This window comes from Microcebus murinus, chromosome 1, assembly GCF_040939455.1.
Source record: "Microcebus murinus isolate Inina chromosome 1, M.murinus_Inina_mat1.0, whole genome shotgun sequence".
Taxonomy (NCBI): domain Eukaryota; kingdom Metazoa; phylum Chordata; class Mammalia; order Primates; family Cheirogaleidae; genus Microcebus; species Microcebus murinus.
In genome coordinates this window covers 115,606,024-115,631,588 of record NC_134104.1, presented here as the reverse complement: position 1 = coordinate 115,631,588, position 25,565 = coordinate 115,606,024, and the positions used below count along the sequence as shown (strand labels likewise).

General features: G+C 43.3%; 1 protein-coding gene across 12 annotated transcripts in view; it reads left to right on the top strand.

The window, feature by feature from the left end:
- Positions 1-24,524, top strand: part of ZBTB38 (zinc finger and BTB domain containing 38) — a 121,662-nt gene extending 97,138 nt beyond the window's left edge. For 11 of the 12 annotated variants that reach the window (XM_020286033.2, XM_020286041.2, XM_076005033.1 and 8 more), the window contains one exon: positions 18,019-24,524. In XM_020286033.2, the coding sequence (XP_020141622.1) occupies positions 18,019-21,603 (3,585 nt within the window). In that variant the 3' untranslated portion in view covers positions 21,604-24,524. Of the gene's footprint in view, positions 1-5,612; positions 9,690-18,018 lie in introns of those variants that run through there. The other variant, XM_076005062.1, reaches the window with a different exon arrangement.
- Positions 24,525-25,565: the final 1,041 nt, after the last annotated feature.

Genomic DNA, 25,565 nt, shown 5'->3' with positions numbered 1-25,565 from the left:
GAATAGCTGAGGGAATTGGAGATGTACAGCCCAGGAAACGGATGTGCAGGGTAAACCTTTAAAGGGCTGTCCTGTGGCAGAGGCTACGGTTGAGTTGTCCCCTCCCTGGTGGGGACTTCTCTAACAATGAGAAGATTCCCGCACTGAGTGGAGCTGCCCCACCCACCATCTGAAGAATCTCTAAAATTCATTTGTGGCAAGTTAAGAATCAGAGTGCATGCTCCACTAAGAGTCATGTGTTCTTTGCTTTTTGTTATTGCAAACATCCCAGGCACTGTTTATACTGAGGCGATGCTTACTCATCTGCCCATTTTGAGAAAGGTCTGGGGGGCTGGATCACCAGCTACTTGGGGCCCAAGAGCGTGTCTTTGTGTGGACTCAGCACCATCTTGTGGACACCAGAACTGTGAACTGGGAAGGGGCTGTGGTCATCAAATGCACAGGAACCTGAAAACACAGCCCTGAAAAAGCTGCCTGGGAAGGGCCCTGCTCAAGGAATCATGTTTTTAGGAGGGACTGCGAGCTCTCAGAGCTAGGGACTGCCTTGAGGAATTTATTTTTATGACTCTAACCCTATTATTAAGCCTATGGCTTATTAACCCTATTATTAAGCCTATTAAGCCTATGGCACCTGGAAGAGCAGAATGGGCAGGGACAGTGACACAGAGAGAGCCAGACCTTCCAGGAAGTGCCGTGCAGTATGTAGGATACCGTCTACTCTGGGGGCCGTGTAGAGGCCTCCCTCCCCCTCCCCCTGCATCCCGTCCCACGTCCCACTGACCGGTCCAGGAAACCCGTCTGCCCTGCTCCCCTCCTTGCTACCCGCAAAGGAAAGGGCAACATGTGGGCCTATAACAATCACTCAAAGGGGTAGGAGTTCCCCAACCTCTTCTCCTCTGGCTATTCTTCACAGTAGGGCTTCTGGCGGCAATCCTGTGAATGGGCATGCAGGGTTCCCCAAAACGATAAGAGTCCCTAATTCTGTGTCTGTGAATGCAGTTACTGCCTATATTTGTCGTGATATTACATCATGATACATGTATCCAAGTGTTTTGTACCAAAACATGGTACCAAAATATGTTCATATTCTCCCAAGGCCTTAATATATGAATTCTTGCTGTATTACCTATAGTCCCTTATCTTGCTAAATATGCTTTTGCATTTACCTTCCACAAGTATTTTTTCTAACTAGCTTCCCTTCTTTTGGGGTCAGCCTGGCCTGAGCCCCACGACTCCTGACCAGACAGCCCACCAGAGCTGATCTTGCCTGGACCTACTGGAAGCCTCAGTGCCTGAGACTCTCCAGGCGCTCAACTCTCCACTTACAAACCGCCCCTGCTTCCAATACCCTTTCCACCATCACGTGTCATATTGGTTGCTAGTATCACAATGAGATGGGCTGGAGAAAAGAATGTGAGTATTGTTTTGTTTCCTGGGATTTTTGTGGAATGTTATTCAGGGTGAAAAACAACAGAATGAGATACTACATTTTATCTCGTTTGATCCTCATAAAGATGAAGTTGCACTGCTATGTCCACTTTATAGATTTAAAAAAAACAACACACACACACAAAAACAGATGTTAATTAACTTGTCCAAGTTCAGGCAGCTAGTAAGTTGGTGGAACTGGAATTTTAGCCCCGGAGTGTGTAAGCAGAGGCCCCGCTTTCCTCTCGGAGGGCAAAGATGACTGACCGTACAGGAAGAGGAGGGATGGCCCCGTGGAGCAGGACAAGGAAAGCTGGGACTGTTGACGACATCTGACAGTCGCATTAATGTTAATCAGGGACTTCAGTGGAAGCTTGAACCCAAATCTAGAGTAAGGCACATAAAATATGCTAAACCCCAAACTGAACCCAAATTTTTAATATTTTTTCTACTGAAAAAAATACAAACTAATGGATCCACTAAACTGAGACTTAAGTTAAAAAATTCTGAAATCAAAAAACCAAAACACCAAAATATTCCCTAAAATCATAACCAAACTGTTATGTTATTTTCTTAAAAAATCATTTGCGTGAAAAGAAAGGAGCAAACGTGGTTTGCCAGGAATCTGTAAACAGATCAGAGAGGCAATGAGACAGAATGCAGAAGAGGTTTTTTATGGAGGTGAAAGAACGTCATTATCCAAAACAGGCATAAAACCCAATAAATAGATAATACCCTAGCTTTGTTTCTATTCATAAATTTGTAGTCAAATTTGAGTGACCTTCAGAATCAAGAGGGTAAGTACACATAAGGGAAATTTATTGATGATCTAAATATTTATTTTAAACAGTCTCTTTTCTGCCAAGCTTTTTATCAGAACAGCTAATAAATAGGCTACTTGAAAAAATTTTATTTAAACTATTAATGCCAGCCAAGTGCAGTGGCTCATGCCTGTAATCCTAGCACTGTGGGAGGCTAAGGTGGGAGGATCACTTGAGGCCAGGAGTTTGAGACCAACTTGAAACCCCATCTCTACAAAAAAAAAAAAGAAAGAAAAGTATTATCCAGGCATGGTGGTATGCACCTGCAGTCTCAGCTGTTCAGGAGGCTGAGGCAAGAGGGTTGCTTGAGCCCAGGTGTTTTGAGATTGCTGTGATCTATGATGATACCACTGCACTCTAGCTTGGGCAACAGAGCAAGACCCTGTTTGGGGAAAAAAAAATTGTTAATGCCTTTTCCCACATGCTTAGAAGAAATGGTAACAATGAGCTAAATAAGAAATTATTTAGATGATAATTGTAGTTAAATGCCCATGGGGGTGGGGATGGGGGACATGCCATGGCTAAGGCTCAGGTGTAACTGCTCTGTGCATTAAGAAAGAGTGATTACTTAATGAGCCCCTACGGGGTATCAGGCACTGCGAGGGGGTCTGGGGAGCTCTGGGAATACATGAAATAAGATGTTTCTCCCTGACATTGAGGAATTTCACATTCCCTAGTTTTGGGCCTGGGGCCAAGGCTTAGCTAATACTTGTTCCTACTGACATTTGCAACTAATAATAATGAATTGGTAATAATAATACTACGATAGCTTATGTTTATAAAGCTTGGTTTTGTGCCAGACACTAGGCCAAGCACTTTTATATTATCATCATTCAGTCTTCATGTTAACCCTAGTAGATTCTATTATTGGCTCCATTTTGCCCATGAAGAAACTGAGACGCAAAGAGTTCAAGAAATTTACACAGAGCCACAGCCAGAACATGACAGAGCCAGGTCCCTCTGACACCAGGTTTCAGTCCCCCAGCCACAGTTACCAAACTGGACATGGTGTACCTTGTCCTACCTCACGCTCAGGGAGAGCCCGTGTTATGAATGGGCTTTGGCAGGGCTTGGGGAGCCTCTCAGTGCTCCTAGCTCAGCAGCTTTAATTTCCCACCATTCCCTTTCTGTGCTCCTTTCTTGTGGCAACCCCTTTGTTACACTCAATAAATATTATCTTGAAATGGAAGTGGATAAAAATGAAAATCAAAGTAAGTAATATTCATGAGTACCATATATTAAAGTTTAAATTTTTTTAAGGAAATGAATTAAAAGTAAAATTTTATGGAAAATACTGAATTTCCCTTAAATGTTCACCACTGGGCCACCTGGTGGTCCATATGGTGTCTTTGTACGTTCTGACAAACAGCCCCCTTCTGGCAGGGGATGCAGCCCTGCACTGAGGAACGTGCCGGGCCAAGCGAGCCTGGGCTGCCTCTCGGCCGGCCACAGGGCACAGCCGGGACCCTGCATGGGGCAGCCCGCTCCAGGCCAGGCTCCAGTCTGCCACACACACACTGGGGAGTAGGCCGGGGTGATGTCCTGGGAGCCTTGGATAGTTTGGTCTCTAGTACACGTTATCACTAAATGCAACCAAGAAGACGCAGGAAAGCTAAGTTCTTTAAGTCTTGGTGCTCCAGAACCTGAAATGGACCGTGTGCTTTCTGAGTCACACCGCCTAGGTTTGAATCCCAGCTCTGCCGCTCGCCAGCTCAATGATTTTGGCCAAGCTCCACAGCCTCTCTCTGTCGCACTTTTCTCATTTGCAAAATCAGATTGCTGTGAGGCTTAAATGATGTATATGTAGTGTGTGCAGAATGGGTGCTGCGACACAGCTTGGCTGGCATATTTAGGTGAACTTCCTCCTGCCAAATGAATTAATTCACAACAGGGACATTGATGCTTTTGTAGGGGTATGGGGATGCCACTCGAAGGTAACTCTCGGAAAGGCCCAAAGAGGCTCCAACGTAAGCAGGAGACACAGAAACCTGTTTCTTCGGAGTGTAGTCGCCAGCTCATGTGCTACCCAGCTCAGTAGTTTTCAGCAGGATGCAAGAAGCATGCCTGCCTAGACCCTATCTCCCAAAACCCCGAGTCAATGTCAGTGATGTCACCCATTTCAAATTCTTTTTGAAGTTCCACAGCTTAGTCTAATATGCACACTTCTGCGGAGAACCACCACTGTAGGCACGTGTTACTGTGCCTTTTCCAGCTGACCGTGGGGTGCCTGGTGGGGGACAGGGCTTATGCGTGCTTTTGGAGTGGGTCATACGCTGGTGTGCCGAGACACACAAGCGTCCACAGTTCCGTGACCCAGGAGCAGGTGGCAGGCCCCACACCGTCTCTGGATTAGATTTTCACGGAGAGGACGCGAGAAGGAAGCGACCTGCGGTTACCGAGGTTAGAAAGTCATAGGAGCGCGAGAAGGGAGAATGTCTTACCGAGACTACCTCCTTTACAGACACCCAGCACCAAGGCCTCACAGGACAGTCACATGTCGCCAACTTTACAACCTTATTAGTATCAAAAAACATATATTAAAAAGTTAATTTTAAAGAGTTTGTTGCCAACTCAGTCCAAGCACTTGAAACAAAGGCCAGATTCTTGGTCTTTGAACAAAGCATATCAGTAGAGCTTGCAGGATTGCTCTTTTTCTTCTTTTGAGCCAGAACAGTGATAGTAAGCGATTTTTCAGCGTTGCAAAGCTGTGTTTCAGTTTGAACTTTGCTTGGGCCGTAACATCTTTGTGGGCAGCAGACAGCCCTGGCTTGTCTCATGCTGCTCAGCTTTAGGCCAGCAATGTTGATTTGTTTTGTGTGGTTTTTTTGTGTTTTTTTTTTTTTCCGTTTACCATGTCAGAACAACCTTTTTGACTTTTTAAGTCTCCATAAGTAGAAGGAAACTCATAACATAGAAGGGTAGTTCACAGTGACCTAACACTGGGTCCAGAAAGCTTGGTGATCTTTGCAGGCATGGTGGGCTCTATAAAGCTTATTGTTGGGTGCTTTTGTGTTTGTATTCATTTAGTAAAAGTTTATTAACACCGATTATGTGGCAGTTGCAGTGCTGAGTGCTAGGAAGACTGTGGTAAATAGTCTCAGCCCTCACAGAGTTTTTATTCTGTGGTAAAGGCACAGATTTGTCAAATAGTTTTTAGTCGCAATCATAATAAGGACTATGAGAGAAAAGTGTGCTGACAGCGCATAGCCAATGAACCTGATGGCGGAAGGAAGGGGTGTTGGACGGAAATGAGGGTAGGTCGCTGCTGGTCTGGAAAGGCATTCCAGGCTGCAGAAGCAGCATGTGCAAAGGCCCTGTGGTTAGGGGGTGGTGGTGGTGGGCAGGGAGGCAGTGGGGGAGGACCCAGGCACATTCAAGGACCAGAAGGGAGGCTAGTGTAGGTTAGAGTGGCAGGAAAGGAGGTCGAGTCACAGGGACCTTATAAGCCTTGGTGAGGAGACTGGGGTTTGGATTTAGGGTTTTGATAGCCCTCTGACCATGTCTCGGCTCTGTGGGGGCTGGCATGGAGCGATGTCACCCCAGTAGCTGGCTCTGCCCTGGAGCTTGTCTTCCCCCAGTGCTCCTTTCCCAGTGCACACCCACTGGCCTCATGCTATCCTCTGACCGGCAGGTCCCCAGCATGAGCCCATAACCCCTGAGACCGTGTCACCAGGCCTGTGCTCAGGAGGTCGAGCTGCATACCCCGGGGTGGGGAGGGACTCATCATTCTCAGGCATTCACTTCAGATTAGCAAGCCCTGGCTGTGCACCTGTTTTCTGGGCTGTGGGACAGACACAGTGGTTGATACATGTCAGGTGGCTCCTTGAAAACACCTACTACACAGCAAGGCTGTGCACCTGGCCAGCCATGAGGGATCCCAGGTCCAAGGCCCATCATCCAGAGATGCTCAGATCATCCTGGAAACTTCCATCCGAGGTCAGGGGACTACTTGCCTTAAATCCAGTCCTCAGCTGCCCTTCTTGGAGACCTCTCTGGTACATTCCTTAGCATCTCTCAGTGATTTCTTGGCCTGTGACTTGGACTGGCTTCCCCCAATGGCCCTACCTCTTGAATCCTGGTCTGAGTATGTCCCCGCCACTAGTTTATTCAGGAGTGATCCTGTATAACAAGCCTGCAGTTTTGAACTCAGTGCTGGGCCCATTTGTGCCCAATAGAGCAGGTCACCTGCTCTGACTTCATTACTGCTATGTGTGTACGCACACCTGTGAGGCAGTAGAGTGTGGTGGACTGAGCGTTGTTCCTTTGTCAGAAATTCTAGGCTCTGCCATAAGCAAGTCACTTCTCTAGTGTTAGGGACCGACCTTCCACAGCCCCACCGGACAGAAAAGCAGAGACATCGAGGATGCAATCACACAAGAGGAGGTTTATTTTCTGGCTAGCCAGGGTCCAAGCCCCAGAGCACCAACACAGTGGCCACTCTCGCAGGCAAGGACCCCAACCGGAACAACGGCATGCCTTTTATCCCCATGGTGCACAAGCTGCGCACAAGCTGACTACGCATGGATCATGCGTTGACCTTTAAAATGATTGGTTGCCCACTATTGCCTTTTGAAATAATTGGCGGGTTGGTTGCCCTCTATTGCCTGATGGGCCAGTTGCCCGTGCTTTAATGACCTCATTTTATAATTCCCCATACAGCGGTGTAGCAAGCAAGCAATGACCAGAAGCAGAAGTTTGCAGTTAGCTCATTGCCCCACCCAAGTAAATTCCCGACAATTGGAAGAATTCTTCTGCCCTTTTTCTGTCCTACAAATTTCTCTGCCCTACACTAGGCTCAGTTTCCATATCTGTACTATGGGCATGATAGTAATATCAGCTTGAATGTACTGAACAGTGACTCTGTTAGCTCCCTGAACCTGTGAGTACATGGTAGTATTTAGGTTTTATCTGCCTGTCTCACAGGATTGTGGAGGGGATTAAATGAATTAATATGCAAAGTACTTCACAACCTGACATGTATTAGAGAAAAGTAATTTTACTCAAAATTGAATTCAAACAAATGAAAATTATAATTGGCAATATTTGTGGTGATTGTCCTTATGTAATGTTGATTTACAAATAAATATTGATAGTATATTGTTTTTTTAATGAATACTGAGGGCCTACTATGTGTCAGGCACTGTTCTGGTGCTTAAGATATTAATACATCAGTGAAGAAAATCAGATCCCTAATCTTATGAGGCTGAAATTCTAGCAAGCAGATGGACAGTGAATAATGAAGTCAGTTGAATAGTGTAGTATACGGAGTGTTATAAGCACCGTGGAAAAGCCAGAAAGCAGTGGGAGGTGGGGTCATGAGTGCAGGGGAGAGGGGCAGGTTGCTTTATCTAGTCAGGGAGAGCCTCGTTTATGTTTTATATGCATAGTCACTTCACTTACTCAGCAAACATTTACTGAGTGCCTACTATGTGCTGCTTCCGGGAGATGTACCTGTGAACAGGACGGATAAAGTCCTTTCCCTGCTGGAGCGTACTTTCCGTGGGCAGAGTGGACCGCAGACAAGCAGGCAGGTACAGGTGACTGCAGGCTGGGGTAAGCAGTAGCAAGGAAATAAACAAGATGATGTGAGGGCAAGTCAAAGGGGCAGCAGGGGGAGAGCTGAGGTGGCCCCACTGAGACAACATTTGAGCTGGGCCTGAGGCATGAGTGTGAGCCAGCCAGGGCAGTGCTGGAACCAGTGTGCCTCAAGGCCACAGGGCCAGGAGAGGCTTGGCAGGGAGTGAGCCAGGGTAGCCGTGTGAGTAAACAAAGGGAGGGCAAGGAGCAGTGCTGGTGCCGGTGCTGGAGGGAGCAAGTGAGTGTGGAGAAAGAGGAGGACACCTGGCCTTGCAGGCCACACTGAAGAGTCTGGGTTTTTTCCTAAGATCAGGGGAAGGCCACTGAAGGCTTTTAACAGGGCTGGACTTGATCTCATCTGTGTTTTTAAAAGATCACACTGCGTGCTGCACGAAGGGTGGGCTGCGTGAGCAGCGCTCTCCGCACCCACCCATTGGGCAGGGCAGTCCATTCTCAAGCTAGTTCCACCTGACGTTTGCTGAGCTCCCTGCCATGTGCCAGGTGTGACGCTTGATGTTTCCTGGTGCACCATCTCATTTACTTCCCTCTGCCCAGTTTCTGGTTCATCTGGGAAGTACCAATGTAAACTGTGACTCACTGTCTTGCAGGCACCCCCAGAAAGCCAGGGTGCAGAGGAGCTGGAGAGTGCATATTGCTTTTCAAGAGAGCAGCAGGGCCGTTCTAGGATAACTCGTCCTTGAGACTAGCGGGAGGTTCATTCTTATTCAGAAGCCAGAATGTACAACAGTTCCTCCCTCCGCCCTCCCCCTGAGCTGGCAGGCGAGGAGAGGAAGAGGGCCAGCCTCCATTACAGCAGCAGGCCCTTTGGGTTCCCAAGAAAATGGTGGCTGGCCTTTGAAACCAACCCTGACGATAAGCTCCCTCCTAAAATGAGAAGTTTCAGGAGATGAGACCCCTGCCCTCAGTCCTGGCAGCATTCAGATTAAAAATGCCTTCTATCTTAGGGACTCTGAGTAACAGTGAAATTTGGTTGAAACAAGAAATGGAGACGCAGCACGTCAGGGCTTCCGAGACAGACTCTCTCAGCCTGTTTGCCAGGTTTCTTAAGCAAGCAGGTGTCTGGGCAAGCTTGATCCTGAGATGAACCCAGGGTACACATGCTACCCTGAGCGCTGCTGCATTTCAAAAAGAAAAAAGGAACCAAGGACCTTTTCCCCCTTTCATCTTTCCAAACAAACAACCGAAAATATTTAACCGGGGCCATTGCATCATTCGCGAATCTGACAATACTCGTTCTCACAATCTGTGTGCACGCAACTACAAGTCTAGAGACCTAATGTTTACCTTTTCAAGATAATAGGTAAGGTTGCCCAAGCCAGCCTCCCGCTCTGTTGAATGCACTCTAGCAGCTTCCTGACGTTGGCCTTTAAAACAGCCTGCATTTCGGTTACCAAAACAAAAACAAACAAAAAAAAACCTTTCCTTGTCATACTATGCCTTCTCGAATCTGATAGTTTAAATGCATCGAAGTCCGATAAAGGTAGCTATTCTGTACCCCTTTGGGGCTGCATTTAGAAGGCAAAATCAAGAGGATTTTCCTTTTCCTAGACACAGCTCAGCTCTATAAAGGACTTCTGTTTTGTAATCTGTTTTCGAGATCTGATGCGTGTGTTTCTAACACCCCGTCACGTGAGGAGGTCTGACGTAGTCACCCGACACGACTATGAGAAAACTTAACTGCAAAGATGTGTGTGGGATGGTGCAGCCAGCTCGCCAAAGCAAAATGACCTTAGTCAGAAAACTCTCCGCAGGGACAGCAGACCCGCGCAGTAGATTCCGCCTCAGTATGGGCCCCGCTCCGGCCCAGTATGGACTGTGAGTTAGACTGTTGCAGGATTCCAGGTCAGTATCCTAATACAGTGTGTTCTTTTTTTAGTTAGGTTTTATTTCTAAGTTTCTTTTTATAGAGGACGGCTTGCAGTAGAGCGAGGAGAAAGTTGCTCTGTCCATTCGGTTTTGCTGTGTGCGTTAGGAGTTGAGCAGGCCAAGGGGCTGGCAAGAGGGCTCCTGGCCTTTTCCTCTGATCAGATTTAGAAGAATGGGGTTCAGCCTGGCCCTGGAGAGTGGCCTTGAGTGAGCGACTTCCAGTTCTCACTAAGAATGGAGACTGAAAAGGCTTCCTCCCCTCTCCGCTCTGTAATGTCTTAAAGATTTCCTAGTAAACATACGCCACATTTTATTAACAAGCCCTATAAAGGTCTCCATAAATAGATATCTTGCCTAACAATTTAAAACGATTTTTCAATATTTGGGTTTTTTGCATTGAGAGAGTTAGAGTCTATATGGAAACTACCATTTTAAATTTTCTTTACTTCTGTGTATTTCAGTAAAGTTGCCTTAGCTAACTGGAGGGAGAGAAGATTTAATGAAGCTGGAAATAGTGAGAAGTAGTTGGTCAGATTGCTGCCAAGAATTGCTCTTTTTTCAAATTCAATCCCAGAATGAGTAAATCAATGCCTGAAAGCAGTATCTAGGATGTAATGGGGAAAGGGCTGGTTTTTTGTTTTGTTTTTTGGTAGAAACAGGGTCTAGTTATGTTGGCTATGTTGCTCAGCCTGGTCTTGAACTCCTAGCCTCAAGCGATACTCCTGCGTCGGCCTCCCAAAGTTCTAGGATTATAGGCATGAGCCACTGCACCTGGCCAGAAGGGGCTAATTTTTAATAAATGAACAGAATCACATGGGCACATAGATTACTGTGACCAGGCTAACCATTGAGACTCGGAAGGCAGGATGTAAGCAATGCTAGACTGTACAAACAGATTGTAGACAGCGGCCTTGCAAATCAAAGAACAATTTCAACCTGTGTATAGTATGGACTGGGCTATTGGTCCACCTGGTTTTCAGCCATGCTCAAACTCAAGCTTAGAAAATTAAGGACAAGCATAGGGAGTGCGTATCTGTGTTTCTGTATCCCGTGGTCTCTCCACTTGCCTCCTGATGATTTCTGCTTTGTGTCTTACCTCACTTTTAGTCCTTGCAGGCTTGTATATGATTTATTTTATTGAGTAAAATGATTTTAAATTTTCTTTTATGTTATTAAATTTAATAGTTTAATTAATTAAAATGTTCAATCAATTAAAATTATTTTGAATGTTTTCTTATTGGACAGCACAACAGTTCTCAAACTTTTTGGTCCCAGGACCTCTTATACTCTTCCAAATCATTGAGGACCCAAAGAGCTTTTGTTTATCTGAGTTCCATCTATCAATATGTACCATATTCAAAGTTTAAAATGGGAATTTTAAAAACCATTAACTCCTGGAAAATGACCATGATAAATCCAATTGCAGGATAAAATAACATATTTTATAAAAATTATTTTCAAAAACAAAAGAATAGTGAGAAGAGTGATAGTGTTTTACACTTTTGCAAATATCTTTAAGACTAGCTTAATAGGCAGCTGGATTTTCACGTCTGCTCCCGCAGTCACTTGCAGTATGTCATTTTAGTTGATGTATGTAAAGAAAATCCTGCCTCAGAGAAAAAGGAAGTCGAAAGAGTTTTTAAATAGCCTTTTCAGTTAACTATAGATATTCTTTGATACTACACCAAAACTTGACAAGTGGTAGTTTCTTAAAAGTGTATTTTCATTAGTAAATCTTTAAGACATTACAGAGAAGAGAGTGAAGTAACCCTTTAGAGTCTCCGTTCTTAGTGAGATCTAGAAGTCACTTACCCAAGGCCACTCCTCAGGGCCAGTTCTTTCTCACTGTCAACATTATCAACAATGTATCGTGCCTGCAGGCACAGAGAGTACAAAGATGAATCAATCATATTGTCCCTGCACTCAAAGAGCTCATTGGAAAAGATATAAATGTGAACAAATGCATGATACTATATGCTATAATGATGCTATGAACTCAAAACTAGAAATTCCAAATGAGGGAGGCCACCCAGATGAGTTGTCACTTGAGAGGAGTATGGATGAGGATTGGCAGGCAGGCGAGCTAGGGGCTGGGAGAGAAGGATAACCTTAAGGTGAAATACAGTTTTTTCTCCTGACGCTTTACACAGATGGAATGTAGAAGTCTTCTGAAGTTATGAAGAAAGGGGTCCGTGACAAAGGAGGGTGTGTGCTGTGTGCGTTGTGGGCATATGGATATGGGGAATGGGGAGGCTAGGATGGAGAAGGGGACTTCTGCTTTTTACCTTAATGCACATCTGTGCTGTTTGAGTCTTTGACCATGAGCATAGATTTATTTCCTTCCTCCCTCCCTCCCTTCCTCCCTCCCTCCCTCCCTCCCTCCCTCCCTCCCTCCCTCCCTCCCTTCCTTCCTTCTTTCCTTCCTTCCTCCCTCCCTCCCTCCCTCCCTTCCCTTCCTCCCTCCCTCCCTTCCTCCCTTCCTTTCCTCCCTTCCCTTCTTTCCTTCCCTTTCTTTATTTTTGAAACAAAGTCTCACTTAGCCACCTATGGCCCAGTGGCAGGATCATAGCTCACTGCAGCCTCAAACTCTTGGGCTCAAGCAATCCTCCTGCCTCAGCCTCCTGAGTAGCTATGACTACTGGTGCATGCCCAGCTTGTTTTTATTTTTTTTTAGGGATGGGTCTTGCTATGTTGCCCAGGCTGGTCTCAAACTCCTGACTTTAAGCAGTCCTCCCACCGTGGCCTCCCAAAGTGCTGGTATTATAAGCATGAGCTCCTGTACCTGGCCTATTTTCTTTTTAAAAAAACTAATTCTAAAAAGCAAGTGAAGAAAGGTCATTTTAATAATTAAAAGTATCTTAAGTGCCTCTGTTTGCATTATATGTATATATGTTTATGGTACTTGGCTGTAGCATAGCAGGAGACAAAAGCAGCAGAAAATTCCAAGTATGTTAATTAATTAGACTTTCCCAGTGACATTTATATGAAGTATAATTATGAAATGTTTATCATATTTATATAATTCTTAAAAGCATTGTATATACCTATAAAGTATACTTGTGTAAATACTACATATGTACTTATAATATAGAATTTTATATTTACTATAAAGAGGTTTATATTTTTTTTATTTATATATAAAAACACAGGATTATCATTTATCCTGACCTCCTGTATAGTCTGAATATATACCTGTTTCCCTGGCATGGTTATTAGTCGTACCTCCCTTCTCTCTCACGTGTCCTGTTTTGGATGCTGAATTATATATTCATCCTATTTATTTGTCCTTTTAAAATATATAAGTATAGCACGTGATCATATATTTATATATTCATACATGTGTTTGTATATACATGCGGCTATATACATGTGCATCATGTATTTTAAAATACATTTTAAAAGCTATTCCAGCTAAAATACAAACTCAGGAAAATAGTAACATAAGTCAGGTGACCACAGTTATCTAATTACAAATTAGGTTTTTTTTTAAATACTGGCTGACAAAAATTTTTACACTTAGAACATTTTTGTTAGTTTTTCATGCTTATCTAGTCCATCTCGATACTACTACTAAGAATAGTGAATTCATTGCACAAAACTTGCTTTCTAGAAAATATTTTAGCAAGTTACATGCAAATTAGCCTTCATCTTCTTTCTAACTTATATTTCTTTTTCTGAAATCTGTTGTGGGCTTTCTATTGGCAGAAGCTCCTCAGATTTCTGTTTTCAGTTACTCTTTATGAAGAAAGGTAGTGGAAGAGGTTGCTTTAAGGTAACTTTACATTTTAAAGTCAAAGAATACTGTTTTTTGGAGAGAATGACTGTCCTCCTCCCCCATGAGCTCTTTTATAAGTCTTAATTTTCATCTTGGCGATATCCTTTAAGTCTGTCTGATAAGACCTGTGGGTCCCATGTTATTTTACTTACTATTCTTATCAGTAGCACAGATTGAGCCTGCTGGGGGGGCCGGGCAAGCTGTGTCACGGTGCTGAATGCTGGGGCAGGAAGTGTGTGCACGTTGGAGACATAGCTACTCGGTGCCAGTCCCTGCCAGGTAGGCGACAACCCCAGCGTTTCCTGGGCTTCCTATTTTTTCAGGATAAGGCATATTGATTTTTATGTTAAATCTTAGAGTTTTTCAACATGATTAGCTAAGTTTTTCAAAAACCCGATTTCAAAAACCATATAGGTCAAACGAAACCTGTGGGACCAGATATGCCACATGACCTAGGGTGAGTGGGTCCCCTCTGGTCTACAGATTGGAACACATTTCTTGGTTGCACCTTGGACACGTGGAATGGTTTTTAGCCATCACACGTTCTGAGATCATCCAGCAGGCTGGATAACTATACTCTGAAGGCATTTATGACAAAACTTGGTGGTTTAGGTAGAGGGCACTGTTAAGATTGGATACGTGGGTACTGGAGTCTCAAAGACTTTAAATTGCCTCTTTAACAGATTTCACTGTTTTCCAAATTGCACTGGCAGATTTATATTCTTTGTTTGAAGCTGTTGCATTGACTACTCGATCATACATTTCGTAAGGGCAGGAAACTCTGACTCTGGCTCTTTCTGCCTGAAATTCCCTTTTCTCCCTTTGTCCGTATCTACAGAGCCAAATTCTGCCCATCAAGATCTAGTAAATGTCACTTCCTCCTACAGGGAGTTTCTGAGCCTCTCCCCTCTGCCTCCCTCACACCCTTCCCGAGCCACTGTCTGAACTCCCTTAACCTTCTCCCTATTTGTTCAAAAGAGGAATGAATTCTTGGCTCCTATAGCATTTACCGGATGCCTTCTGGCCAGTAGTTGTTCAATAAATATTTGTTGAGGGAATTCATCTAAATTTTGAGTTCAGATACCACCACCACCATCTCCACCACCCCCATCCCACTTTTTTAGCTGGCTTGGGCCATCTGTTTTTCCCCAGGCTCTCACTCTGCCTGGGGCAGATGGGCTACTTCTCACCCGGACCACTAGGATGGCCTCTTATGGGGCACCCTGCATCCAGCCTGCCTCCCTCTGAGCCTTTCAGCACATTGAAGCCTATATGATTTTTTTTAACTTAAATCTGATTATGACTCTCAATGGTTCTCTATTACCTGCAGTATAAAGTTTGCTGTGAGGAGCCCTTTAGAGCCCTTTATGATCTGGTCTGACCCTTCCTCTCATAGGCCATCTCATTCAACAGATCCACGCTGAGGCTGCCTTGTGCCTGGCACTGCCGTGATGCTGGGGACTGGGCAGTGCACGCTATTCCTGCCCATCGGTTTCTGAGGACAGTACACCCTTTGATTGTTTGGGTTTTTTGGGGGTTTTTTTTTGCCCATAGTGTTTCTTCTGCTTAGAACATCCTTCCCATACGCCTGTTTTATATATTGATGCCAAGCCATCCAGGGCCGCCTTAAATAATCAATCGTCACTTAATCTAACACTTTGTACTTACCTCTGGCATAAGTCCTGCCATCCTGGATGCTAGTGATTAGTTGACAGTTCTCTTTCTTCCCCTAGACTCTGAGTTCTTGAGAACAGGGACTTGCCTTGCTCCCCTCCATATCTCAGCACCCAAGCACCATGTCTGACCATGATAGGTATTAACTTACTTGCTGGATAAAATCCATGTAAGAATGAAGTTTTTGTGTGTGTGTCAAGAAGGCAAATCGAGGTGCTACATAGTAACTATGATTTTTAAAAGGATTTCTGCCACATGAAGGTTGATGTTCCTCTGAAAGATGTCATACTTGGATCTTCCAGAGTTATGAGGATGTTTCAATGGTATATATAATGATACTTCCTATTATATATGTTATTCTAACTATAAGTATGGATAAAATATTATTCAGTATTAAGAGGTGGCCTTTTGCTAACCATCCTAATTGAACAATCTGAGAGAAGAATCAGAGAATTCCACAGAAGTGGTGGGGCTTTTTATATATTATAAATCTGAGACAGGACACCCCGGTGTGTTCCTTAGTCTGACGTGAAATACCGTATTTCCCAAGTGGAAGCAGAGCCTAGTGGGAGGTTCAGAATGCTGTGAAGTGGAGCGTTTTAGAAGAAGCAGTGGTTTTGAATTAGAAGGACAAGACAGATGATGTCAGCATAGACCTCAGCCAAGATAGAAGCCACCTTTTTGAATCATATAGCGTGTGTTTTATCAGATCTGAGACTATCTAGTCAGGCGGGATAAAGAGTTGAAATAATATATAGGCTTCAGAGAAACTGAACAGGATAAAGAATATGAGTCAGGAGAGGAACTAGATCTTTCAGAGGCTCAGAGCAGAGAGACCTCAAGGATGACAAAGGAAACGTCAGCAAAATATGTTACTGATCTGTAACCCAGAGAAGGACAGACTCCTTCTCTCAGGAGCGACCCATTCTCTTTTCAGAGGCACAGGGAAGCCATAAAGATTCCATTGCATTTAATTCTGTTTTTACTTATAGAAATAATCCCACACACTTCTAGAAAGGATTTGTAGAAGATGACGATTAAAGCAGAGTAAACAAGAGTAGAAGAACTAACATTAAATAAAGTAAGACGATAGTCACACCAGAAACCCAGGCTAAGAATGGCTACAACAACCGATGATAAAAGTTAGTTCTGAGCTTCAGTGTCTTGGGAGCTAAAACAGAAACATGGTGAATGTAGTGTTCTCATTATCTGAATTGAAGAATTTGTTAGTAGAAAGGTAGTTTTTTTTCCCCTATGGCTGAATGTGAGAAACGAATTTATCAAACGGATCCTTTTGTAAAGCATGCTAAATAACACAATGGGCACAGCTTATAATAGCAGTTTTACAAAAAGGTAAAGAGACGTCCTTTGTGTGGCCATCTGGTCTTTCCAACTGAATAAATGCCATGAGCTAAATGCTATACTCCAGCGCTAGGAAAACACTGCCACAGAGAGTTAAAGAAACATCAAGCGGTATGGCTTTCTGGAGAAGTCACTTGATATGGGACAGCACAGAGGGACTGCTGGAATCGCTGCTTAGTACGTCCCTTAGACCAGAGGATTTTTTTGTTTTATTTTTAATCGCAGGGATGATCTGTTAGTGAGTAGTGAAACTAGTGAGTTGCTATTAACATTCCTAAAAATGAAAGATAACTAGAACAGAATGCATCACACCAAGTAAGGATAAGAGTTAATTTCATTTGCGTCTTAGGTCACCATGTGCCGTGTATTTCTTACGGTGGGTGAATTTGAAAGCTGCTGTGTTTGACTGTCCTCCATTAGACTATAGTTGGTAGGCTCTGGCCGTCCCAGGCTCCTGGCATAGGACGTATATAGAGAATAACAAGAACCCTATATGTATAGGGCACATATTCAGAATAGCATGTACAGGGAAGAGCAGAGATGGGATCCTCAGACCAGAACAAGAGCCACTGTGCCTTTAAATTGTGAATTTAGGAACCTGTGACTAGATTCATTATTGTAGACTTAGAAATGTCCTTTCCTGGCTTTGTGTTGTGTCGCCTTTTTGTTTGCTTTCAGTACCTGACAGTGTTCTTTTCGAAAATCCTGGTCTACTTTGTCTATAAAAACAGGAAAATTAGAAAAGGAATGGGATGGGCCCCGACAAGGGCCAGTAGTGCAGGGAGGTCGGGCGCCCCTGGTGGTCAGACTTGGTCACGCAGGCTGCAACTCTCCATTGAGAGACCCTTCAGAGCCACAAGTTCGGATGGCTCCTTGCATTCCTGCTGCTTCTCTGGAAAGGTAGTACCTTTGCATATAGGTGCCACTTACTTCGAGAAAACTCCTTTTTAGAAACTAATTTTCTTGCCACGTGGATTATGTTTGGATCAGATCATCAGGGTTATTTCTGAAAATAGATAGGAAGCTTGTGCAGGACCATGGCACTGCCCAGTTCTAGGGGTTGACGGCAGCAGCCTTCCGTGGTGATGAGACCCTTAACATTTAGAATAACAAAACCTCAAGTTAATTAAATATTAATTTAAAGAAAAATAAATTTGAATTATAAAAAAAGAAAAAAATATAGAATAACAAAACCAAAAAATCCTCCCCTCCCAAATTTGGATATGTATATATAGCTGCAACTTTGGAGAAAAGGGGAAGGTGTTCTGGGAGGCTTTCCAACTATAACAGCTATCAGCAATGGTATGAGAAACAGGCTGGGGCAAGAAAAAGACTTAGCTTCCAATGTTGACTCCAAGTCTTGGGAGCATCAACAGAATGAGATAAAAACCTGAATTTTCATAGAAAAAGTTGTTCACAGAAGTTGAAAATAGTCTAGAAATAAAGAAACCACTTGTGGAAGGGTCTGTGACCATTTCTCTCCTCTCGTTTCAGATGACAGTCATGTCCCTTTCCAGGGACCTCAAGGACGACTTTCACAGTGACACAGTGCTCTCCATCTTAAATGAGCAGCGTATTCGGGGCATTTTATGTGATGTCACCATCATTGTAGAAGATACCAAATTTAAAGCCCACAGCAATGTCCTGGCAGCTTCGAGCCTTTATTTTAAAAATATTTTTTGGAGCCATACAATCTGTATTTCCAGCCACGTCCTGGAGCTGGATGATCTCAAAGCTGAAGTGTTTACAGAAATACTTAATTATATCTACAGCTCCACAGTCGTTGTCAAGAGACAGGAAACAGTCACTGATCTTGCAGCTGCCGGAAAAAAACTGGGGATATCGTTCTTGGAAGATCTTACCGATCGCAACTTCTCAAATTCCCCAGGTCCCTATGTATTCTGCATTACTGAAAAGGGAGTCGTTAAAGACGAAAAAAATGAAAAAAGGCACGAAGAACCAGCCATCACTAACGGGCCAAGGATCACAAATGCATTTTCCATCATTGAAACAGAAAATAGTAATAACATGTTTTCTCCACTGGACTTGAGGGCTAGTTTCAAAAAGGTCTCTGACTCCATGAGAACAGCTAGCCTTTGTCTAGACAGGACGGAGGCCTGCCACGAGGCCGAGCCTGTCCGCACACTCGCTGAGCACTCGTACGCCGTTTCTTCCGCAGCCGAGGCTTATAAAAGTCAGCCTGCACGTGAACACGATAGCAGTTCACCTGGTCAGACAGGCAAAGAAAATTGTGAAGCTCTTGCAGCAAAACCGAAAACATGCCGAAAGCCAAAGACATCCTCCATCCCCCAGGATTCTGATTCAACTGCAGAAAATACACCACTCCCTCCAGTAACCAGCGTAGAGGTGAATCAAGAAAAAAGTCCACAGCCAGCTGCAGTTCTTTCTCATTCAAAATCTCCCAACACTGAAGGAGATGTCCACTCTTCCAAGGAGGATGAAAATCCACCTTCTGAGGTTCCCGGGCCGCCAGCAGCAGAGGTTCCACCTCTCGTTTACAACTGTAGCTGTTGTTCCAAATCCTTCGACAGTAGCACCCTGCTCAGCGCCCACATGCAGCTTCACAAGCCGACCCAGGAGCCTTTAGTGTGCAAGTACTGCAACAAACAGTTCACCACCCTGAACCGTTTGGATCGGCATGAGCAGATCTGTATGAGGTCAAGCCACATGCCCATTCCTGGAGGAAACCAACGCTTTTTAGAAAACTATCCTACCATTGGACAAAATGGTGGTTCATTCACAGGTCCAGAAGCTTTATTATCTGAAAATAGGATTGGTGAATTTTCCAGTACCGGAAGTACCTTGCCAGACACAGACCACATGGTTAAATTTGTTAATGGGCAGATGCTCTACAGTTGTGTTGTGTGCAAACGTAGTTACGTGACTCTATCCAGCCTCCGAAGACATGCAAATGTTCACTCGTGGAGAAGAACATATCCTTGCCATTACTGCAACAAAGTGTTTGCACTGGCTGAGTACAGGACAAGGCATGAAATTTGGCATACGGGAGAAAGGAGATATCAGTGCATTTTCTGTCTTGAAACTTTCATGACCTACTATATACTCAAAAACCATCAAAAGTCTTTCCATGCCATAGATCACAGACTTTCCATCAGTAAAAAAACAGCAAATGGAGGCTTGAAGCCTAGTGTCTATCCATATAAACTTTATAGGCTACTGCCCATGAAATGCAAGAGAGCTCCTTATAAGAGCTACCGAAATTCTTCCTATGAAAATGCTCGAGAAAGCAGTCAAATGAATGAGTCTGCACCTGGTACCTATATTGTTCAGAATCCACATAGCTCTGAATTATCTACACTGAATTTCCAAGATAATGTAAACACCTTAACCAACAGCCCAGCCATCCCATTGGAAACATCTGCTTGTCAGGACATACCCACTTCTGCCAGTGTACAAAATGCACAGGGCACCAAATGGGGAGAGGAGACATTGAAAATTGATCTTGATGGTAACTTTTATTCTACTGAGGTATCAGTTTCTTCCACTGAAAATGCTGTCAGTTCTGGCCTCCAGGCAGGGGACGCACCTGTTTTGTCCTTGAATAACGGCAGTGAGAACCCAGCCTCTGTGATCAGCTACAGTGGCTCAGCACCCTCGGTCATCGTGCATAGCAGCCAGTTCTCATCGGTGATAATGCACAGCAATGCCGTTGCTGCCATGACCAGCAGCAACCACAGAGCCCTTCCAGACCCAGCTGCCAGTCAGTCCCTGAAAGACGACAGTAAACCCGAGCCAGATAAAGTGGGTAGATTCGCAAGCAGACCCAAAAGCATTAAGGAGAAAAAGAAAACTGTACCCTGTAACAGGGGAGAAATACCAGAGGAGTCAAAATACGTTGCTGATCCTGGAGGGTCATTGAGCAAAGCCACAAATATTGTTGAAGAAACCAGTAAAATTGAAACCTACATCGCGAAACCGGCTCTGCCTGGAACCTCCACAAATAGCAACGTTGCACCCCTTTGCCAAATAACGGTGAAAATTGGGAATGAAGCCATTGTGAAAAGGCATATCCTAGGATCTAAATTGTTTTATAAAAGAGGGAGAAGACCCAAGTATCAAATGCAGGAGGAGCCGTTGCCACAGAAGAGTGACCCGGAACCCAGCGGAGACAGCCCACTCGACCTTTGCCAGTCCGAGTGCGTGGAGATGAGCGAAGTGTTTGATGACGCAAGCGACCAGGACTCCACTGATAAACCGTGGCGCCCTTACTACAACTACAAACCCAAAAAGAAATCCAGACAGTTGAGAAAAATGCGGAAAGTCAACTGGAGGAAAGAGCACGGAAGCAGGAGCCCAAGCAGCAAGTGTAAATACCCAGCGGAGCTGGACTGTGCTGTGGGCAAGGCCCCTCAGGATAAGGCCTTTGAGGAGGAGGAAAACAAAGAGATGCCCAAGCTGCAGTGTGAACTCTGCGACGGAGACAAGGCATCCGGGGCTGGAAACCAAGGCAGGCCCCACCGGCATCTCACTTCCAGGCCTTACGCCTGCGAGCTCTGCGCCAAGCAGTTCCAGAGCCCTTCCACGCTGAAAATGCACATGAGATGTCATACCGGAGAGAAGCCATACCAGTGCAAGACCTGTGGGCGGTGTTTTTCAGTGCAAGGAAACTTACAGAAACATGAACGCATCCACCTGGGCTTGAAGGAGTTCATCTGTCAGTATTGCAACAAGGCATTCACCTTGAACGAGACCCTCAAAATCCACGAAAGAATCCATACTGGGGAAAAGCGGTACCACTGTCAGTTCTGCTTTCAGAGTTTTTTGTATCTCTCCACAAAAAGGAATCATGAGCAGAGGCACATTCGGGAGCACAACGGGAAGGGCTATGCCTGCTTCCAGTGCCCCAAAATTTGCAAAACAGCTGCTGCCCTTGGAATGCACCAAAAGAAACACTTATTCAAAAGCCCAAGCCAGCAGGAGAAAATAGGTAACACATGCTATGAAAACTCAAATCCTTTGGAGAATCAACATTTCATTGATTCAGAAGACAATGACCAAAAGGATTACGTTCCAACCATTGTTGAAAATGTCCTTTGAGTGGCAATAGTTAGAAAAATCTTCAAAAATATAAGTTGCTGTTTTTTAGTTAGTTTTTTTTTAAGTTTAGTTTAGTTTTGTTCACATGACAGTCATGAAGGAGTGAAATGTTAAAAAAATAAAAAATTCATGTGTGAAAATTACAGAGAAAGGATCCTAGTATCTACTTTGGGTTTTAGCATTAACTTCATGCAAAGTGCATAAAAACAGAATAGCTGAATCCTCCAATGTCCCAAGTTATCTTCTGAAAGTTAATGAAGTTCTTAGCTGTGGTATTTCTACCAGTGAAAAAAAGTTTAATTTTAGCCTAATTTAAAACTTCCTAGTAAATGCTAATAGGAACTGGCTGCTGAACTGTCTTTAGTCACTGGAGAAAATAGGAGTCAGATATCCTGAAGATGGCATCTTCATAAATATGTTCAATGGTAAATGAGCTGTGACAGTCTTTATTCCCATCCGGCTTCTGCGCTATTAAAATCTGTTTAAATTAAAAGATACATATGAAATACTTAACAATATAACTGCAAATATGTGTGTAATGAGTAACCTAAAGTAAGACATTCGTACATAATCTAGAACTACTTTTCTGCAACACAACCTTGTAAAATACATATATAAATCACTATAACGTTTAAATGTCCATATCCCCTCTAGAGAATTACGGTGAGCAATAGATCTGCAAATAATGAGGACTGATGTAAAAACCCATAGAAACCATTTTGAGTATGATTTAAGAGCATGTGAATGCTTTGAGATGGAATGCTATTCTCTTGAAGTTATGGCTGAGCTGTTATTAGAACTGGTCTTGCAAGTCACAGAAAACATAGGTCATGCCTTATCTATGGGGGAAAGCCCTCCCAGAATTTACCTGTGGTTACCTGTGCTGCATATTACCTTGCAATGGTCTCATCTCAGAGAATGAAAGAGGGTCAAATTCTTCTGAAACTCTCTGCAGTCTTCCAGCCATCACAAGGCCATGGATGCGGGCTCTGTTCCAGACAGACTTAAGGGTTCGAGTAAACTTGACATCTTCCATTCCACTGAAGGATTGTCCAGGAGATTTAGCTCAAGGCACACATGTGGTAGTGAATTCCCAGGCACTCGAAAGTGACAAGAAGCCTAATCCCTACAGTTACTAGCCACCTTGGAGATTACGCAGCCCACAAGTGCATAGTAGTATAAAACAAAAGGACAACAGAACCCCACCCCCAACCCCACCTATTAATGACTTGAGTGGGCAAGAAGAAGTGATGACCTTCCTTGCTTAAAACAGTAGTTTTCTTTTTGGGGGGGTGGGGATGTAGGATGTGGAGTGACAAGGTTCTATCCCTGTGTGACTCAGAAGTACAGCCACAAAGCCAGAAGCTTTGTCTTCATATTTGCAGCCATCTAGACCCCTTGCTTAAAACCCACTTAAGTTTTCTAACGTTCTTTTCACACTGACCCACACCATCAATGTCGCCCTCAAAGCTAATTGCCCTACAGGATATTCCGTCATGTGGACTAGGTTCCTGAAAAGCTGGAACTCATGATTTCTTCTTTTGAAACTACCAAAATAGGAGGGAGAGAGAAAACATTCCTACCCTTTGATCACCAACCTGTATGCACTGAATCCAGAGCCCAGTTTGAGTGACCTGCAGCCAGCCGTTCATATTCTCTGGATTCGATAGACGGAAACCCAAGATTTCCAAGGTTGGAAGGTTATCATCACGAAGAAGTAGCTCGGAGGACTCCAGCTTCTCTCTACAAGTGTCGTGACGTCTCCAGGAAGAAGACTTAGTATGGATTTGGGTGGGCAAGAGAGCATTGAAATGCCCAGGAAAGGACATGATTAAAGTTGACCTTTTGATACTATAGTACTTTGCTATTAAAGTAACCCCAATATTGTATCTGCATTTATCTTTTGTTCATCTACTTTCACTTACATACAGTATTATTATATAGTCGAGGAAAATGGCAAAATGCAAGCAAATTCAACTTTATTTTATACATTGTATATATGTACACCTACACTATCCATTTGGGTTTTGTTAAAGAGATAGTCACAAAGGGCTTATGAAAATCATTTTTGAATTGATAATTAGAATATTGAATAAGCAATCCTGTGATCTAATTTGTTTTATCTGTTAGGATTATGAGTCAAGAAGAATTACTGTGTATTCTAGTCATTTTGATTTGACTTAACTCCAAATGTAAAATTATTATGTGTAGTGATGTCTCCCAGCCCTTACATGTGGATATTTTTTAAGTGGACTTGTATGCTGAGAATTCTAGACCAAAGTAAATATGGCAGAATATTTATACATGAAAAAATAATTTTGCAAATATTTTCTATAATTGTATTCATTTAAAATGTTGATAGCTTGTGTTAGTTTCAGGGAGGGGTGTATATTTTGATAAAAAAAATACTTGACTTTGTAATTCTGTATATTCTATACAATTTATAGCAGAGCCGTTTTAAGACAGCCTTGTCACATTTTTTGTTAATTGTGAAAATTTTATTATGAGTGATGTTTATGCATTGAGTACATAATGACCAACTAGAATTAAAAGTAAGTGTAAACAGTGAACATACTGTATGCTGTACAAGATATATTGTAATTTGCTGTTTTAACATCTGTATTTTGGTTAGAAGATATTATTAAATGCAGATGTTAAGGATTGGAAAAGTCTAATTTTATTTTTAGAAATAATGAATATAAATTTGGTTTTGCTTGATTAAAATAGCTTATTCCTACATTAAGTCTCTTTTTAAATGTTTTAATGTCATTTCTTTTGTGCAGCTATTTCATCTGTGTGGGTCACGGCTTTATTTCACGCATTAGTCACTCAATATATTTGTTTCCTTGTTTATATTCCGTGGTACCTGCTTACATGCTTAGGGCTCAAATGGATGTTGACATTAAAGAAACAAAGTAAGAGAGATTAAAGTCTTCTGATAATTGAGTGTTCTGGATAGGCCTTATCTTATCACGATAAATCAGAGAATGAAATGCTCTCCTGGAAGTATTCTGGAAGTATTCTGCTCTGCTTATCCACGAGAAACAAATTATATTTATTGAGTATCAGGCATGTGGCAACATCTTCACATAGACTAGTTTATTAACACCCACACCAGAAGTACCTCATTATCCACATTTTATAGTGACTTTGAGAAGATCCCACAGCCAGACAGAAGCAGGATTCCAACCCAGGTCTGCTTGACTCCAAAACCCAAAACTCCAGAACAAATGTTTTTGTTCCTTCTCAACATCTTAGAGAAAAATGCTTAATATAAACTGAGTGGAGTATAAGTAAAAAAGACAGGCCAGGCCCAATGGCTCACATCTGTAATCTCAGCACTTTGGGGGGCCAAAGCGGGAGTATTGCTTGAGGCCAAGAGTTCAGGACTAGCCTGAGCAAGAGCGAGACCCTAACCCTATCTCTACCAAAGCTATGTGTGTGTGTGTGTGTGTGTGTGTGTATACATATTAGCTGGGTATCATGGTGTGTGCCTGTAGTCCCACCTACTTGGGAGGCAGAGGCAGGAGGATCACTTGAGTCCAGGAGTTTGAGGTTGCAGTGAGCTATGATGACCCACTGCACTCCAGCCCAGAAAACAGAGTGAGACCCTCTGTTTCAGGATACCATTGATAAAGTAATGATGCAGCTTTAGGAAGGTAGTGGTCACAGTGACTGCCATGGAGCGAGTTTAACAGAGGCTATATTAGGCTCAGCTTCTCTGACTTCAGATTTCCTTCTATCTCAGGATATTGCCCTATAAAATCACTTTTTAAGAGTTTATGCACATTTTTTAAGAATGCAGAGTAAAATTGTGATACTATTATATGCTAGTAATTTTTTTTAGATGTAAAAAAAAAAAAAAATCTGTGCCATCATCACAGACTATACTCCTAACCTTAGCTAAGCATTTTGCAAATGCATGCAATTAGTTGGTCCCAGCCCTAATTCGAGAAGGCATG